Source organism: Anomaloglossus baeobatrachus, chromosome 1 (genome assembly GCF_048569485.1).
Source record: "Anomaloglossus baeobatrachus isolate aAnoBae1 chromosome 1, aAnoBae1.hap1, whole genome shotgun sequence".
Lineage (NCBI taxonomy): Eukaryota > Metazoa > Chordata > Amphibia > Anura > Aromobatidae > Anomaloglossus > Anomaloglossus baeobatrachus.
In genome coordinates, this window is record NC_134353.1 from 540763609 (window position 1) to 540782794 (window position 19186).

General features: G+C 43.8%; 1 protein-coding gene across 4 annotated transcripts in view; it reads left to right on the top strand.

Moving 5' to 3' along the window:
• The window catches only part of FSD1L (fibronectin type III and SPRY domain containing 1 like), a 142054-nt gene extending 127951 nt beyond the window's left edge, over positions 1 to 14103 (top strand). For all 4 annotated transcript variants that reach the window (XM_075316617.1, XM_075316624.1, XM_075316632.1 and 1 more), the window contains 2 exons: positions 2978 to 3066; positions 9693 to 14103. In XM_075316617.1, coding sequence (XP_075172732.1) covers positions 2978 to 3066; positions 9693 to 9815 — 212 coding nt within the window. In that variant the 3' untranslated portion in view covers positions 9816 to 14103. The remainder of the gene's footprint in view (positions 1 to 2977; positions 3067 to 9692) is intronic.
• Positions 14104 to 19186: the final 5083 nt, after the last annotated feature.

Consider the following 19186-nt stretch of genomic DNA (forward strand, 5'->3'; position numbering starts at 1 on the left):
CATCATGGATCTTGCCAATCAGATGGCGGCGAAAGCAGGAGGAGTACCGTGCCCGCCGTCTCAAAAAGCTGAACGGGCAAATCTCTCGTGGGAGATGACAGGCGGGAAACAGGAGGGTCGACCACAGGCGAGCCTGCCCATTCCTTCCTGAGAGCCTCAGGGAAGGGGTAATGTAAATCAAACGACTTACCGTTGTTTAATGTCTTGACCGGTTGTTGCCTGTGCTTGCATAGAATTACAGCAAATTCCGGATGGTCACCAAATTGCCTGTGTGCCCGCTTAACCTTTGACAGCGACTGTCTGATCTGGATCCAGCAGCGAGGCTCTATCCGACACTTCTCCTGAAAAAAGGTCGGCCGGTCCCGGGGACGAGTGGCACTTGGGCCCTGGAGGTGATAGAGACCTCTGGGAGGAACTTGAGAGGGGGCCCAGCATGTCCGCCTCTGCGTTCCAGTAGTAGGGTCTGGACCAGACCGACTGTTGTCCAGAGCCAGCTGGACCGGGGGAGCATGGTCGGGCGTAGGGAGCGACTGCAACTCCTGCGCGATGGTCAGAGACGCCCTTGGAAGAGAGAAGAGAGTCCACAGACTGGGACAGAGGGGTCTACCACTCCGGGGGAGGGAGCACAGTGGAGCTCGGGGTGTCCTATACTGCTGCAGTAGCGACAGCGAGGGGAATGCTGGCGGTGACTGGGGCAATCTGCATGGGTTGTTGGTCTGGGGCGCAAGCCGAGCTGGGGGCGTAGCCTGGCTTGGGAGAATTTTCCTTGCAGGCTGTACATGCAGAATACGCTATAAAGGGGCCCGGTTTGGATGGGGTGACTAGGGTTAGCCATGGTGCTTAGGAACCCACTAGTGACGCTAGGGAGGAGACGGGAGATAAGGGAAAAAATAATAAAAAAGGAAAGAAGATATAGTCTGTTCCTAAGCAGGAGCAGCACTCACCCAGGTCCTGTGTCCTTCCCAGGTCAGCAGAGGTCTCAGAAACTGTTCTTCTTTCTTCCTTCTTCCTTCTTCTTTCAAGTGCAGGGGGGCGGGCCGGCTTGGATCCGAGCAGAAACTGCGGGGAGCGTGCCTGGGAAAGCGCGCGCAAACAGTTGGCCAGAGAATGAGGCCTGAGGTAGGCCAAAGCCGGGGACTAGATTAGTTGGCGGCCCGCCGGGAGCGCAGCGCTGAGCGCAGAGAGGTCCTGCCGGCGTCGCTGCGATCCTCGGCCCCATCCTACCTGCCGGTGAGTTGCTGCACGCTGGGGGAAACTGCTGAGCGCTCCTGCGCTGCAGTGACCACGATCCCCTGCCTGGGCCCAGGGTAAAAATGAACGCTGGGGAGGCCTGGTGTTGCTGCGCGCTCCTGCGCTGCACCTGCGATCCTCTCCCTGGGTCTCGTATTGTAGGGAACGCTGGGGAGAATGGGGGCGTGTTGAAGGACTGAGCTGGCTGTCTCCGGGCAGAAGAAGCGGGGGCGTGGCCAGAAAAACCGCGTGCGCAAACAGGGGGGCGGAGCGCTCCGGCCTGAGGTAGGCCCGGAGCTGGGGGCTAAATTAGTGAGCGGCCGCCTGGAGCGCAGCACTGCGCGCGGAGGAGATCTTACCTGCGTCCTGGCGGTGTCTCTGTGATCCACGGACCCATCCTTGCCTGCTGCGGCCCCCGGTGAGAGTAGTCTGCCCCTGGAAGACACCAGGGGGGAATGCTGGGGAGCTGTGGGGAATACTGCAGAGTGCTCCTGTGCTGCAGTGACCGGATCCTCTGCCTGGGCCCAGGGTAGGAGGGAAAACGCTAGGGGAGGCCTGGTGCTGCTGAGCGCTCCTGCGCTGCAGAGCCTGCGATCCTGTCACCGGGTCTGGACGGGGAAGGCCACGTTGCAGAGATTCATCGCCGCCTCCAGCAGAAACACCCTTTGGGACGGTACCATAGAGGAGGACGGGGAGTGTGCCCTTAAAAAAACAAATGTTCGACCCCAAGCAGCCCCTGGGACGGTACCATTGGGCAGGAGGGGGAGAGGGCCTGTCGTCCCAAGCCTCAAACAACCCTTGGGACGGTACTCGGAGGGAAGGAGCAGGCGAGGGTTCTCTCTGATGGACTTTAACCCTGCAGAAGAGACAAAAGACTAGAAGATGAGAGGGCTGAGCGCCGCCGTAATAGCAAAAAAACGGAAAAAAGAAAGGAATAGCCTAGGCTGAGGTTGGCCCACAGAGATATGGGCCCACTTCAGCCTCCTACGACACTAAGCAAAAAACTGGCATAGATCCGGCTCAGGGTGTACACTGCTAGGGAGGAGCTAACTTTTTTTATGTCTACTTAGTGTCAGCCTCCTAGTCACAGCAGCATACACCCATGGTCCCCCAATGAAACGATAGAGAAATACTTTTTTTCCCCACTGTAGAAGCAATATTGCATTGTTCGTTTGTTTTTTTTCTTATTACTTTTTTTTTCTTAAAAACAGGTATTTTAAAACTGTTACATCTTAAAAAAAAAACAAAAAACCCATAAAGGGTTTCCTCATGTTTTATAGAAGGCTGCGATGTGATGAGTTTATTGCCATAGGTTCGGTCTCTCTAACATCTACATCTGGAGATGACATCTAAATCTTGGAAGTGTGTGACTATTAATTTTATCATCAGTGGTCACTACAGGATAAATGTGCTCTTACCTGCCATCTATTCAAATGAATAAGCAGCTATATTATACAAGGGAGGGCAAACTCAGCTAGTGTGTGGCTTATATTATGAGGACCACATGCCGTCCATATGCCCTAGTATAGGATACTGAAAAGGGTGGTCAAGATAGGACAATCTCTCTTATTAAAAAATGAATATATAGGACTGTGTCAGACTTTACAAAACACTTGTTATGGTATAAAAAAAATCAACAATACATTTTCTTTGTTGTGTGTTTGAAAAATGAGGACCCTGGTGTGGATGAAGTCCTAAAGCTTTATTGATTTTATTAACACTTTATTTTCCTTTTTACTTTTTGTAGGTCAGCTTTCATTTTATAATGCCGACACAAAGCAATTACTGTATACCTTTAAATCAAAGTTTACACAGCCGGTTGTCCCTGGAATAATGGTTAGTATAAAAGCTTCCATTATGTTTCTAGCAAATGTCATTATACACCTTGTGTTCCAAATAGAAGAGCTGTTATTAATTTTTATTTCCTGGAATGAGCTGTAATTTTTTATTTGCTTTTACCCTTGTTGTCATTCTGGCTATTTGCAGATATAACAATATATTTATGGCATGGAGGTCCAGTGCGCTGCTACCTTGAAGTACTGGGCTCCTATGTTCTAATTCAACTAGTCCAACCTTTTCATGGAGAGTATATGTTATTCATGTGTTTGCATAGGGTTCTGCTGGGTAATTTGGTTTTCTAATACAAACCTAACAAATTCTGATAGGATAAATGGCATGCTATAATGTCCTATACTGGTGTAATGTTCAAATTTAATAGAGTGGAATTTAATTGACTCAAATTTTACAAAAATTCTTATTCTCCATAATTCAGATATATATATCAGTAGAGACCAAACGTTTGGGCACACCTTCTCATTCAAAGAGTTTTCTTTATTTTCATGACTCTGAAAATTGTAGATTCACATTGAAGGCATCAAAACTAAGAATTAACACATGTGGAATGAAATACTTAACAAAAAAAGTGTGAAACAACTGAAAATATGTCTTATATTCTAGGTTCTTCAAGGTAGCCACCTTTTGCTTTGATTACTGCTTTGCACACTCTTGGCATTCTCTTGATGATCAAAACCATAAATCATATAGTCAGAGGGTCAACTATATCAAACCAAAGAAAAACCTCTAAAACATAACTTTTATTATATCAAGTTAAAATAGTCATTAATAAATATGAACACTAGGGCCGTACCCAATTGTGAAGTCACAGACCAATGTCGTGAAGAGCATAAAAATATGTGAGGTTCTGGATAGGGCAGTGGGCGGTAGAGCGTGCGATAGTGTCGCTTCTGTTTAGGCACTGTCAGGTAAATTAATTAGATATTGCAATGTTCAGAATAAAGGGCCTGATGCTCCCCTAAAGCTGATCCCTTCCTGACAACGGAGGTTTTAATTCACCTTAATGTTTTGGGTGCCCCCGTTCCTCAGCGGCTGACCCTATTTGTCCCTGTCACTATCACATAACCTGGACCACCACCATGTGCAATGTGCTGAAGTGATTCCACAGTCATATGTCATAAAATATCCCCCCGTATTATGCAGCTAGTGTAACAGTGACACGCTGCCATCGCAGACACCTATTGCTGACCGGACCTCCGTGATCGCACACTGTGTAATCTTGTAGGCTGAATTATCATGCAGCCTGCAAGTGGCATGGGGATATGGGACATCAGCTGGACCCCAATACAGAATCCCAGGTCTATTTACCTGTTTTGAGGGCAAATAAGAGGATGATGAGATTGATGGCCTAATCAATCAGACACATCCTGCAATTTTTATACAGTCATATGAAAAAGTTTGGGCACCCCTATTAATGTTTTAACCTTTTTTCTTTCTAACAATTTGGGTTTTTGCAACAGCTATTTCAGTTTCATATATCTAATAACTGATGGACTGAGTAATATTTCTGGATTGAAATGAGGTTTATTGTACTAACAGAAAATGTGCAATCCGCATTTAAACAAAATTTGACCGGTGCAAAAGTATGGGCACCCTTATCAATTTCTTGATTTGAACACTAACTACTTTTTACTGACTTACTAAAGCACTAAATTGGTTTTGTAACCTCATTGAGCTTTGAACTTCATAGGCAGGTGTATCCAAACATGAGAAAGGGTATTTAAGGTGGCCACTTGCAAGTTGTTCTCCTATTTGAATCTCCTATGACGAGTGGCATCATGGGCTCCTCAAAACAATTCTCAAATGATCTGAAAACAAAGATTATTCAACATAGTTGTTCAGGGGAAGGATACAAAAAGTTGTCTGAGATTTAAACTGTCAGTTTCCACTGTGAGGAACATAGTAAGGAAATGGAAGAACACAGGTACAGTTCTTGTTCAGCACAGAAGTAGATATATGAAACGGAAATAGCTGTTGCAAATACCCAAATTGTTATAAAGAAAAAAGGTTAACATTAATAGGGGTACCCAAACTTTTTCAGATGACTGTATTCCCTGATGAATCCCAGCACACCGGGGGAAAACACGTTGGGATCAACATCAGTCCTAGCAGATAAGTACTGAGACCTTCAGGCCTATAATCTATATATGTGGGTTAGGACCCTAACCAGACGTATCCCCTATTTACTATAGCCAGATGGTACTCTGTGCAATTGGGGATTGATATATTCTGTATGGGATCAGGGTCTAACCACGGATTATGATATTTTATGATCTATGACTGTGTAATCACTTCAGCACATTGCACATGGTGGTGGTCCAGGTTATGTGATAGCGACAGGGGAAAATAGGGTCAGCCGCCGAGGAACGGGGATACCCAAAACATTAAGGTGAATTAAAACCTCCAATGTCAGGAAGGGATCAGCTTTAGGGAGCATCAGGCCCTTTATTCTGAACATCGCAATATCTAATTAATTTACCTGACAGTGCCTAAACAGACGCAACACTATCGCACGCTCTACCGCCCACTGCCCTATCCAGAACCTCACCTATTTTTATGCACTTCACGACATTGGTCTGTGACTTCACAATTGGGTATGGCCCTAGTGTTCATATTTATTAATGACATTCTCTTGATGAGCTTCAAGAGGTAGTCACTGGAAATGGTTTTCACTTCACAGGTGTGCCCTGTCAGGTTCAATAAGTTGGATTTCTTGCTTTATAAATGGGGTTGGGACCATCAGTTGTGTTGTGCAGAAGTCTGGTGGATACACAGCTGATAGTCCTACTGAATAGACTGTTAGCTGCTTTTTTCTTGCCATAATACAAATTCTAAGTAAAGAAAAATGAGTGGCCATCATCATTACTTTAAGAAATGAAGGTCGGTCAGTCAGTCCGAAAAATTGGGAAAACTTTGAAAGTATCCCCAATTGCAGTGGCAAAAACCATCAAACGCTACAAAGAAACTGGCTCACATCAGGACCGCCCCAGGAAAGGAAGGCCAAGAGTCACCTCTGCTGCGGAGGATAAGTTTATCCGAGTCACCAGCTTCAGAAATCACAGGTTAACAGCAGCTCAGATTAGAGACCAGGTTAATGCCACACAGAGTTCTAGCAGCAGACACAGCTCTAAAACAACTGCTAAGAGGAGACTTTGTGCAGCAGGGATTCATGGCAAAATAGCTAGGAAACCACTGCTAAGGACAGGCAACAAGGAGAAGAGACTTGTTTGGGCTAAAGAACACAAGGAATGGACATTAGACTAGTGGAAATCTATGCTTTGGTCTGATGAGTCCAAATTTGAGATCTTTGGATCCAACTACCGTGTCTTTGTGCGACGCAGAAAAGGTGAACAGATGGACTCTACAAGCCTGGTTCCCACCGTGAAGTATGGAGGAGGAGGTGTGGGGGTGCTTTGCTGGTGACACTGTTAGGGATTTATTCAAAATTGAAGGCATACTGAACCAGCATGGCTACCACAGCATCTTGCAGCGGCATGCTATTCCATTCGGTTTGCGTTTAGTTGTACCATCATTTATTTTTAAACAGGACAATGACCCCAAACACACCTCCAGGCTGTGCAAGGGCTATTTGACTAAGGCGGGCTTTGCACGCTGCGACATCGGTAACAATGTGTTACCGATGCTGCAGCGATAGTCCCGCCCCCGTCGCACGTGCAATATCTAGTGAAAGCTGCCGTAGCGATTATTATCGCTACGGCAGTTTCACACGCACATACCTGCCGTGCGACGTCCCTCTGGCCGGCGACCCACCTCCTTCCTAAGGGGGCGGGTCGTGCGGCGTCACAGCGACGTCACACGGCAGGCGGCCAATTGAAGTGGAGGGGCGGAGATGAGCAGGACGTAAACATCCCGCCCACCTCCGTCCTTCTCATTGCAGCCGGGAGGCAGGTAAGGAGATGTTCCTCGCTCCTGCGGCTTCATACACAGCGATGTGTGCTGCCGCAGGAACGACGAACAACATCGCACCTGTCGCTGCACCGGCATTATGGAAATGTCGGAGGCTGCAGCGATGATACGATAACGACGCTTTTGCGCTCGTTCATCGTATCAAAAAGGATTTACACGTTGCGATATCGACTGCGACGTCGGATGTGCGTCACTTTCGATCTGACCCCATCGACATCGCACGTGCAATGTCGCAACGTGCAAAGCTGCCCTAAGAAGGAGAGTGATGGGGTGCTACGCCAGATGACCTGGCCTCCACAATCACCAGACCTGAACCCAATCGAGAAGGTTTGGGGTGAGATGGACCGCAGAGTGAAGGCAAAAGGGCCAACAAGTGCTAAGCATCTCTGCGAACTGCTTCAAGACTGTTGGAAAACCATTTCCGGTGACTGCCTCTTGAAGCTCATTAAGAGAATGCCAAGAGTGTGCAAAGCAGTAATCAAAGCAAAAGGTGGCTACTTTGAAGAACCTAGAATATAAGACATATTTACAGTTGTTTCACACTTTTTTGTCAAGTATTTCATTCCACATGTGTTAATTCATTCATTCAACTCCATGTGAATCTACAATTTAAAGTCATGAAAATAAAGAAAACAGAAAACTCTTTGAATGAGGTGTGTCCAAACTTTTGGTGTGTGTGTGTGAGAAATATATATGTGTATATATATATATATATATATATATATATATATATATATATATATATATATATATATATATATATATATATATATATATATATATATATATATATATATATATATATATATATATTATAATATACATTATATATTGTTTATATATATAGATATATAATATTTTATATACTTTTTTTTTTTTTTTTTTGCAATTTGCTCCTTGGGAATTAGGTAACATGACGGTCGGATGGCCAACAAATAGATCAAGCAAAAAAACTAGTACAGTGGAACCTTGGCTTACAAGAACAATCCGTTCTGGGAGTGTGCTTGTAAACCAAGTTACTCGTCTAGCAAAGCAAAATTTCCCATAGGTAATAATGGAAGCTCAGACAATTTGTTCCACAACTTGTTCAATGTCCCATCCTGGTCCCCTATTGTGCCACACCACACACGCACAAACACACACATATTATGCTCACCTTACCTATCGTTCCCTCGCCGGCCTCCTGGTTCTTGTAGTCCGCCAGTACATGATGTGTATCGGGAAACCATCGCGACCGATGCCGGAGCTTCCGCTGCCAGAGCGCTGACATCAAAGGCATGAGCCGCTTAGCTCGTGTAGCGAAATACTCGCACACCAAGTTACTTGTAAACCAGGGTTCCACTGTAGCTCTATGATAACCTCTTCTGCTCACTGTCTCCATTTCTCTCATCTGTGCTTCTTGGAACTTCTGGCCACAACCAGGACCAAGACGTCTCTGCACGTGTTGCAACCTTATGAAGCACATCGTAACATCACATTGTATGCCATGACCTTTTGAAGCATACCTTAGGCGGTGGCTTCTTTTAAGGATGTTCTTTGCCCAGTCACAAACAGAAGGTCCTGGCCTAGTGTGAGGTTTCAGCCTGTGGCAGCGATCAGAAGACGTGCAGAGGAATGCATGGGGGACAATAAGCAATTGGGTTGGTCGGTGAGGGGAGTATTAGTTTTTTGGGGGGGGGGTTTCATAGATCTTGTGTTTATACATCTTATATTTATTATTCTCTGTGGTCTCTCCAAACTCCATAGTATAATACGAGACATTCAATTTGTGGAGAATAGGTTTGGTGTGAATCGAATTTCACAACACAAGCCACACAATTTGGCCAATTTAAATCTCGTCAGATCCACTTCTCTTTAGGCCCCTTTCACACATCAGTCATTCTGGTACGTTTTGTGCTTTTTTTAAACGTACCAGAATCACTAACATACGCAGACCCATTATAATGAATGGGTCTGCTCACACATCAGTGATTTTTCACTGCACGTGTCTCCGTGCGGCGTACCCGCGTGTCCGTGATTGCCGCACGGAGACATGTCCATTTTTTTCTGGCATCACTGATGTCCCACGGACCACGCAGTGGTGTGGTCCGTGAAACACGTGCCAGAAAAAAACGTGCTTCTAAAATAAAAAGCATTTTAACGCACCCGGTTTCAGCGACGCTCTCTGCAGCACGTGCAGCTTGCTGCTTCTGAGCCGGCTCATTACTGTCGCGCATATTCATGATGCATGACACAGCCGACCCGGAAGCAGCTGCTGCGGGGGTCAGCGCCGGCCGGATGCTGCACCGCGGGAGCGATCAGCACCATGGAGAGCGGGAGCACGCACAGGTGAGTTAATCTCTAAGTGCAATCACGGGCCACGGAGAACAGAGCCCGGATTGCACTTAGACAACCCACGCGTGCCGTGATTCACGGCACACGGAGGGACATGTGCGTGTTTTACACGCCAGTGAAAAACGTCAGTGTTTTTCACTGACGTGTGAAACGGGCCTTAGTCATAGGATGTATTTACTTTGTGAGGTTGAAAATTGACATTGATAACAGCTGATGTGAATAGGTTTAATCTGTGTACAGCTGTGTGGAAAATATTACAGTAGCACTATACATGCAATGGAAATAGGAAAATGAAATGCCAATTAAGAACAAACTGACATTGCTGTTTTGTGAATTGTTGCTTACAGGTGTGGTGTGGTGGGATCACATTATGCACAGGACTACAGGTTCCAAGCGCTGTCAAGACCCTTCAGAAGACTGAAAATGGAATGAGCGGTTCATCCAGCAGCTTAACAAGCGTTGCCCAATAACATAATAACACTTTGAGATGATCTAATGGAAAGTTTGCTCTGATCTGAGTGGATTGCTAGTTATCTATTATTTAATTTAGTAACATCATGGTTGCTGTTCACCAAAAGCAGACGCAAACTGATCATTACCGGGTAATTTGTCCGGTGCTGCTCTGAAGCTTGCAGTGTCCTTGGTGCCTGACTATGCTGCTCAGATCCGTTGTTAGTATCTGCTGCAAATGATTTAACAAGTGACTTGAGTTGATAGCGACTAGGCAGACAGAAAACATGCCATACTAGTAGGTTGCTTGTCATTACCATGAATGCAGCCTGTGCAACTCACTTTAGGCGTATTAAATGACTTGATTTTTGATCTCCACATATACCCACCTATGTACTTTTTGGGTGGGGGTGCAGTGTTCTGTAGAACAAATGTTATTTTAAAGATTGTCTTCATTTTAATTTGTTGTAAATGTGCTCAGATTACTGACATGAAGTGCTCCTGCTCTATGTTCAAGTCCGCTTTGTAATATTCTCATTCAGAAACAAATCTGATCTGCAGGTACCAATTCTGAAAAATACCCACGTTAATTGATTTAGTGGCAGTTTGGTTGAAGAAATCAATTCTTATAGGACCAAAGTGTGCTGCAGGAGGTATAGAAAAATTAGTTTTCACTTCTATCAAATTCCATAACATCATCAGACATGATTCTTAGATATGTAACACATTTCATAGGGGGCTTTTAATTCCAGAAAACACACTTTTTTTAATTTGATATAGCCACCAAGACCCTCACACACTTGTTTTCCGGAATCACTCAATAGATTGTATTGGGAGTATTCGATTAGGGTTGCCAAACCCCCACGCTTGGGCAATGCATCTTACTATTTTGGCAGCATACATCGCTTACAGACAGATGCACAAAACTGTAATGAAGCATAAAGTTCATACATGATAAACGGTATGACCATAGCGCAACACCACTGCAGAATTTACTATGACCATATTATCATAATACATTTTCTCAACCTACAAATAAAATCATGGACAGAAATTGTTTTTACTGACCGTATAAAAAAGTCCCCTATTTTTAGAGACTCTCTAAGTATTTACAGACCATTACAAATCCTGTGTCTGATTAAACTATATACTGGTTTCAGGAAATCTCAGTATAAAGTCTGTGTTGGTACGTCTTGTAGACTTTTTCAGGGAGGATTCCATTCATGGTTATTCAGTAGTGAATGTGAGGTTAGAAAAAGTTGCTTAATTATATACTCTTAAGAAGGCAGGACAGTAGAAGAATACCTAATAAAGACTTATATGCATTCATTTTGGCTAAAGTATGCAGATTAAATTTAGGAGTAACATAATTCAATGTGTATGAAGAAAATCACTCTCCCACAATTAAAACGATTATTATTCAAGCATACATACTGTAATTCCTCTATGTATAAATTCAATTTTTTAACTTAAAAAATCCAGTTATTTGTGTGGTTTTCTCATTAAGTTACAGGCTGCAAAAAATATTAATTTCAATATGATGCAGAGTAGGTAGATACTTGATTTGCTGCAGCCATTTGCTTCCTTTCTGCTGATGTTGGCTACGGAGGAAATACAGTTTCCGGATATAGCAGTCAAAATTGTATATCTAAGATAAATTTTAATAATTTGCACACAAATATGGAGTTACAACTGTTGTGATTCTGTAGAGAGAAGTTGCTGGCTAATAAAGTCCTGTGATTACAGCAGCCTCTGCACTGACTCAAGCATTTAGGAATGTAAGCGTGTAGACCTGGTGTCTAGGCATGGAGATATACTACAATTGTAACATGGCAGACACTAATCAGCAACTTTTTATTTATGAACAAGGAATGGTCTGCAGCACAAGTGGCTTTTTCACGTTGAATGTTTGGTTTAAAGGTACCGTCACACATAACGAGATCGCAGCTGAGTCACGGTTTCTGTGACGCAGTTGCAATCCCGTTAGTGATCTTATGTGTGACACCTACCAGCGATCAGGCCCCTGCTGTGAGATCTCTAGTCGTTGCAGAATGGTCCAGGCCATTTTCTTCACAGGCAATGTCCTGCTGGGCAGGACACATCGCTGTGTTTGACACTGTGTGACAGGGTCACAGTGACTGCTGAGATCGTTATAGGTTGCTACTGCGACCTGTATTGTTCTTGCATCGCTGGTAAGATCTAAATGTGTGACATCTCACCTTCGACCTCCCAGCGACTTACCAGCGATCCCGAAAACTATGCGACCTGATAGGGATTGCTGGTAAGTCCTTGTGTGTGTGTGTGACTGGGCCTTAAGGCTATGTGTGCACGTTGCGTACTTCACTGCAGAAATTTCTGCAGCGATCTGAAGAGCACATGTGCTCTTTAAATCGCTGCAGAAATGTCCGTAGTGAAAAAAGAAAAAAGCCGATTCCATGCGCTCTGCCTGCAGCTCCTGCCATAGACAGAGCAGGAGCTGCCGGCAAAGCGCAGGAAAGAAGTGACATGTCACTTCTTTTTGCGCAGCGCTTCGGCAGTAGCCGAAGCGCTGTGCTCTTAAACGCCACGTGCGCACGGCCCCTGCACAATCTCCATAGACTGTGCAGGGGACGCAGGACGCATGCAGTTACGCTGCGCTACAAAGCGCAGCGTAACTGCATGTATTTACGCAACGTGCGCACATAGCCTAAGAAAAAAAAATGATGTGCATCTCCAAAAGTAAGCAAAAGAACAAGGTCATATTTATTCTAACTGTAAGAGGGCCCTTATAATGCTAAAGCACTAAGTGCAATTGTATCCACTAAACAGCCTTTAGCAATGCTAAGCAGAGGGCATCGTAATAGCTTTGCATTTCCAAACCCTCAGCCACTATACATGCTCCCTTTGTAGTTGGGCATTAGTTCAGCTTTGCTAGAACAGTGTTCAGATGACTTAAAATAAAGGGAACCTGTCCTGGTGACACATTCCTTTTAAAGACCAGAAGGCGTTCTTAATGGGACACAGAAATAAATTGTTTGAATTTTTACCAACATAAGATGCATTTTAAGTTGAAATAATGTTTCTTTACGATTACACATCATTATCATGTGTTGTTACAGAGTGAAATGATGGTTATATAAAACCTAGAATCTACAAAATCTAGGCTTCAATTACTGTATATAAAATGTGTTCACTGTATACATATGCATCTCCCATGACCTGTATACAAAATGTACTGTTTGCTTCCTTATTTAATGTGGTAATCCCAAGAAGAGAAGACATGTACTGTAAATACACAAAAAATACAGATATCAGCGTACTTTCTCCTTGCTTTTAAATTTCCGTGTCTATCTTGTTTATATCCATTTGACATCCAATTTTGTTTTTCCATTATATGTTTGTATTTTATGGTTGCTATCCATTCTTTTATATAGAATAAGCAACAATTGTACACAAAATGTGAGAACATTCACAAGGTCATTCAGAATACTAATTAGTGACGTCTTATTCACATATTTCCATGTACAACCAAACTTTTAAAAGGAATCTGTTAGTAGGATCGACCTTACTGAGCTGTCTACATAGGCAAGTAGGTCATAGGAGGCTGAATAAAATGATACCTTGATATCTGTGATCCGATGTCTTATTCCAGAGAAATCCACGTTTTTCCTAATATGTGCATAAGCTGTAAAGATCTATGGGACGCATACAGATCTCCCCGAGAATCTGCCTCCAAAGTTTATTTTAAATGAAGGGGGGCATTACCAGTGTGAGACATGTAATGACTGACCATTATCTCTCATAATCGCACACAGCTCTGCAGTGAAATCAGAAGCTAAGGCACTATGAGAGAACAACTGCAGCTGCAAGTATGTTTGTAATCTAGACAAAGCTCGGTTCTGCTATACTGTTAGTTCTGACCTCATATTAGAGTTGTGATTGAGAGCAGACTTTTAGTACATATCTCACAGTGGTAACGACCCTGTTGTTTAACAAATTCTGGAGGCAGATTCTCATGCAGATCAGTGTCTTGCCCAAAGACTGAAACAGCATATATATATATATATATTATAAAAAAAAAAAAATAGATTTCTCTAGAATATGATTTCAACTTTCTATAACCTATATGCCCATATATATGGCTTAGGAATGCAGATCTAACTGATGGATTTACTTTTACACTAAACTCCGAAGTGAAACGGTCATAGGGCAAAAGCATATTGGAAAGCTGAATAATTTTGTATGATTCACCAGCTCAATGTTTTCAACTCAGTATTTATACTGTAACACAAATTTAGGCACACAATGCAAATAAATGACTTTTTGCCATTTTTTTTCCTTCAGTGTCTGAAATCCTGCCAAAAGAAATGTTCTGGTGAGAATAGAATTCAAATGGTGCTGGTTATGTAGTGGTGGTGCACGGGTCCAACTCACAGCTCACAAATATTGGACATCACTCAGTCCAAATCAGGTTAAGTGAAAAATATTTCATCATGCAGCATTTCAGCTTAAAATCAACCTTTATGTAATATCAAATGGAATAGAGCGCAGTCATACTCCTTGTAGCAATGGTATAAGCAGTCGGTCTTTAAATAAACCTGTTGGGTCCTGTATGTACCCAGAATCAAGAATGGTTCTGGTTGCATATTTCTAATCCCTCCCTAGCCTATAGTAGCATAGATAAAGGGATCTTAATAAAGGATTTTTAGAAATACTTTTTCTTATCTGCTAATGAGGCCAGCGACTAGTCGCAAGGGCGTTACTTCAATTGGCTAGTTGGCCCTCTTAGCATGTTAGCATGCCCCTGTGGTTTGCTAATATGCTAATGAATACGCAGTGTCCGAGGCATGGTTACTCACCTCTCTGCTGTCACCACGGCTGACACTGGTTTTCGTCTCAGTGCGCATGATCAGAAGTCGTCAGATTTTCGGTCATGCACTCTTTGAAAGTGGGTGTCCCGTTCCAGCTTGAAACTGGTGTAGTGCGCATGACCGAAAGTCCAGGGAGTTTTGATCATGTGCACTGACTCTAAGCTCGCGTTCTGAGGCGGTGCAACAAACACAGGTACGCGCATCACTGCTGATGATGCTGGTAGTGGGCATTGACGAGCATGTTAGCACGCCCCTGTGGGTGCGCTAAGAGGGCGTAATGAGCACAGCAACAAAGGCCCTTAGCATATTATAAAGAATCTTTAGAAATACTTTTTCTAAAGATCTCTTTACGTATGCTACTAAATGCAGGGATTAACAATATGCACCCATAACTGCTCTTGGATCTGGGTGCATATTGCACCTGACAGGTTCACTTTAAGATCCTTTGTCAGAATCCACAAACCTGTGCCACCATCACTTCTGTACTGTTGTTAGAGATTTTTGAGATATGATTACAGATGAGAGGACCTGTTGAAGTTTGGTTCGTCTGCTTCATCCAGACTTTAAAGTTCGGTTTGGGAGGCAGACTTGACCTGAAACCCTATGAAAGCCACTAATTGGGCAATTCAGGTCTCCACCGACATGCAGCCAACCATAAAATGATTCCTTTCGGGGGCACGTGGGCAGGGTTTTACCTCTTTTTATTTATCTATTTTTTTTATTTGGAGCACACTACAGCCAATCGTGCTGTTGTTACCCCTAATGTGAACTGTTTAAACACTGCAATTGGCTCATACTGGGATGAGCACCGAGCGTACCCGAGCACAGTCATGCTCGCGCAAGTGGTGTTCATACATAAAGCACCTGAATTCCTGTTTGTTTTTTCTGTCCACTTTTTTTTTTTATTTAAATCAAACAAGTCTTATTAAGTATATTTCAAACATTACAGATCAAGGCATCATTAGAATACAGAGTATCTCATCCTTTTATAGCATGGCATTTCACACCCGACCCTACTAACCCTTCCACCCCTACTATCCCAATCAGACAACACCCGGTGAGAAAATTGCAAAACTGACTTTTCATCTATAACACTATCAAAGCAGGCAATTAAAGAGCTCGTCCTTCACCAGCTCATGAGACGAGAGAAGGACATATTATCCAATCATCCCATTGTTTACCAAACTTTAGAATGGATCCCCTTTTAATATACGGTATATTTTTTCTTTTCTTTAAAATTGAGTTATTCAAACCTGTAATTATCTCGACTATATCAGGTGGGTTACCTGCCAATCACTGTTTAGCAATCGTTTTCTGGTGTGGTACAATATTTTAGAGATTGCAAGTTTGTACAGGGGCAGAGCCGACCTCTCCCACAACTCCCAAAAAGCATAATTTTGGGCTCAGGTGTAAGTTAATGTTTTTCTCTATCAATTTACTCACATTGCCCCAAAGATCAGTTAGCTGAGAGCAGAAGCACCTTCCATATGTATCAGGATGGGAAGGCTGTTTGCATTGGTCTTAAAGAGGAATATAGATTTTAATAAGGTTTATCCTACCTAGCACTGATAGTGGGAACTTTCCCCAGGCCTCTACTTTTATCCTTGATTCTACTCACTAGAGAGTTACGATTTAGTCAGCCGGATGAATGGAGAAATTTATACCGAGATACTGTAGAAGGCGGAGGGAGTCTGAGTGGAATCACGATACCAAGGCATCATCACAAACTTGGACCAATTCATTCTTAGACCCGAGTAAAATCCCAAATCCTCAACAATATTTTTAACACATGTAAGTGAAGTTTTGCTGTCGATTTTTGCTAGAAAGGTTTTTTTTTTTATAAGAAACTGACAAAAAGGTGACTTGCTGGCTGGATCTTGCCTCAAGCATTCAATTCTCCTGCTGGACTATTACTAACAGTGCTTATTGGAATTCTGCTGGGCTCTTTTGAGTAAGAGCATGCTCATTGTAAATTCTCTCAGAATGGAGAAGGGGTTAAACATGCGCTGCCATGGAAGGATCAAACGGTCGTGGTGACCTGAACAATGATTTATTTTTATCCATTTTGGAGACAAGGAAACCTCCTTTACGAAAAATCACAGATGTACATCTGTGATATTTTTCTGAAAGAGATTTCCTGGTCTCCAAAACGTGTAGAAATAAATCACTGCTCAGATCACCAACTTTTTGATCCTTCCATGGCAGTTCTGTTTTTAACCCTTTCTTCTCGATTCTCTAACCTTGGGGGCCATGGCAGCCGTTTTCTGCATGCTGTTATAGCGATTGTGACTACTCACAACCTTTCCAGGTGAGCAATTTCACTTGTATTTCCACATAGGGTCAGTAGTGGAAATGGTAGCATGAAAAGAGAGGAGCCTGGAGCCTTCTTCTGTGACTGAGTCAAAAGTGGAAATGGAGCCAGACTGGATGTGAGGAGGGTTGGGAATCACAACAATTGGTGGATGGGATCCGATCTCCTGACTGATATTTTCTAATTTCTCTGTGAAATAGGAGGCCAGATCATCAGCACAAAGGTCTGTAAGCATCTGCACTTTAGGACTGAGGAGGTAGTGAAAGGATTCAGAGGTTTTTTTTGGATTGTTGGAAAGTGAAAAGATCAGGGTGGTGAATTAGGTCTCTGGTGAGGTGAAGGGCAGAGTTATAGGTTCTTAACATGAATTTATAGTGGATACATTTTTCTGGTGTGAGAGTTTTCCTCCATAGACATTCGGCACTCTTAGAGCATCGCCTGAGAAACCAAGTTTGCGATGTGAGCTAGGGCTGTTTTACTCTGTGTTTGGAGGTCCTGAGGGTGAAGAGCGTTACTTGATCCAGGGTGCTTCTGAGTATGTCATTGAAGCGATTTTCAGCCAGATCAGGACATCAAAGAGAGGAGATAGGGGACTGTGATGAGTGTAGAGAGCCTGTAAGTGTATGAGGGTAAATGACATGTAGATTTCTGAATGTGGGAGAGGTGGAATTGTGCTCGAGTGGGCGAGGATTTGTGATCATGAAGGAGAGGGTGTTGTAGTCAGAGAGGGGAAGAGGTGAGTTATCAAAGTAGGAGACTGAGTAGAGGCGGACGCAAGACAGGTCAAGGGTGTTATTGTCTTCATGTGTCTCGGGATGAGAGCTGTGATGCAGATGGGGGGCTGTTTATGGGGTAATTGAAGTCTCCCAGGATAGGGGTTTGTAATTCTGAGGAATGAAGTGCGGCAGCCAGGCAGAAAAATGGTCAAGAAACTGGGTGGGTGAGCCTGAGGCATGGTATACGACTGCTCTTAGCGACAGGGGATGGAAGAGCCTAATGGTGTGGACCTCAAAAGAAGGGAATGAGAGTGATGGAGCTGAGAGGTTGACCTGGAAGGTGCATTTTGGGAATAGGAGTAAGCCGACTCCACCACCATGTCTGTTCGCAGGGCTCAGGGAATGGTGAAAAATGTAAGCCGCCATGAAAAATAGTGGCAGGGTAAGCAGTATCGGAATCCTGAATCCAGGTTTCAGTGAGGGCCAGCAGACTTAGGCCGGCGTCACACGGGACGATCTATCGTGCGATCGCATGAGCGATCATACCCGCCCCCGTCATTTGTGTGTCACGGGCAATTAGTTGCCCGAGGCGCACAAAGTCGTTAACCCCCCGTCACACGTACTTACCTCCCGGACGATGTCGCTGCAGGCGGGCGAACATCCTCTTTCTGAAGGGGGAGGGACGTTCGGCGTCACACAGCGGCCGGCCAATAGAAGTGGAGGGACGGAGATGAGCGGGACGTAACATCCCGCCCACCTCCTTCCTTTCGCATTGCCGGCAGGACGCAGGTAAGCTGTGTTCGTCATTCCCGGGGTGTCACATGGAGTGATGTGTGCTGCCTCGGGAACGACAAACAACCGGAGCACAGAAGGAGGACCAACTTTTTGAAAATGAACGACGTGTCAACGAGCAACGATAATGTGAGCATTTTTGCTCGTTCACAGTCATTCGGAGGTGTCTCACGGTACGATATCTCTAACGATGCCAGATGTGCGTCACAGAAGTTGTGACCCCGACGACATATCACCCGATAGGCCAGCGTCACACTGTACGATATAAGAGCGTTATTGAGAAAGGCGTGGATGTAGAGAAGCTTGTTGCATACAGACTGTAGATTCCAGAGTGTACAATTAAAAGAGCGAGATGAGGGTGTCTAACAAATGGTAATAAGGTTATCAGGGTTTCAATCATGGGATAGGTGGGGGAGGGAATAAAATTGGTACAGGGTGGACTCGGAATAGGAGAGATATCACCTGAAAGAAGCAGCAGTAAGTGGAGAAAGAGCAGAAATGTTTTGGATTTGTGACATTAAAAAAAATACAATGGATTATTAAGGAGATTAATACTAGTGAGGTAAGGGAAGCTGGCTGGCAATTGACACAACACAGGATCAATGTTCTATAATTTGGTATGTTAGAGACGACATTCATGAGAAGCTAAAGTGCAGGCATAGAAGTACATCTCCATGAATTACAATATCATCAAAAAGTTAATTTATTTCAGTAATTCAATA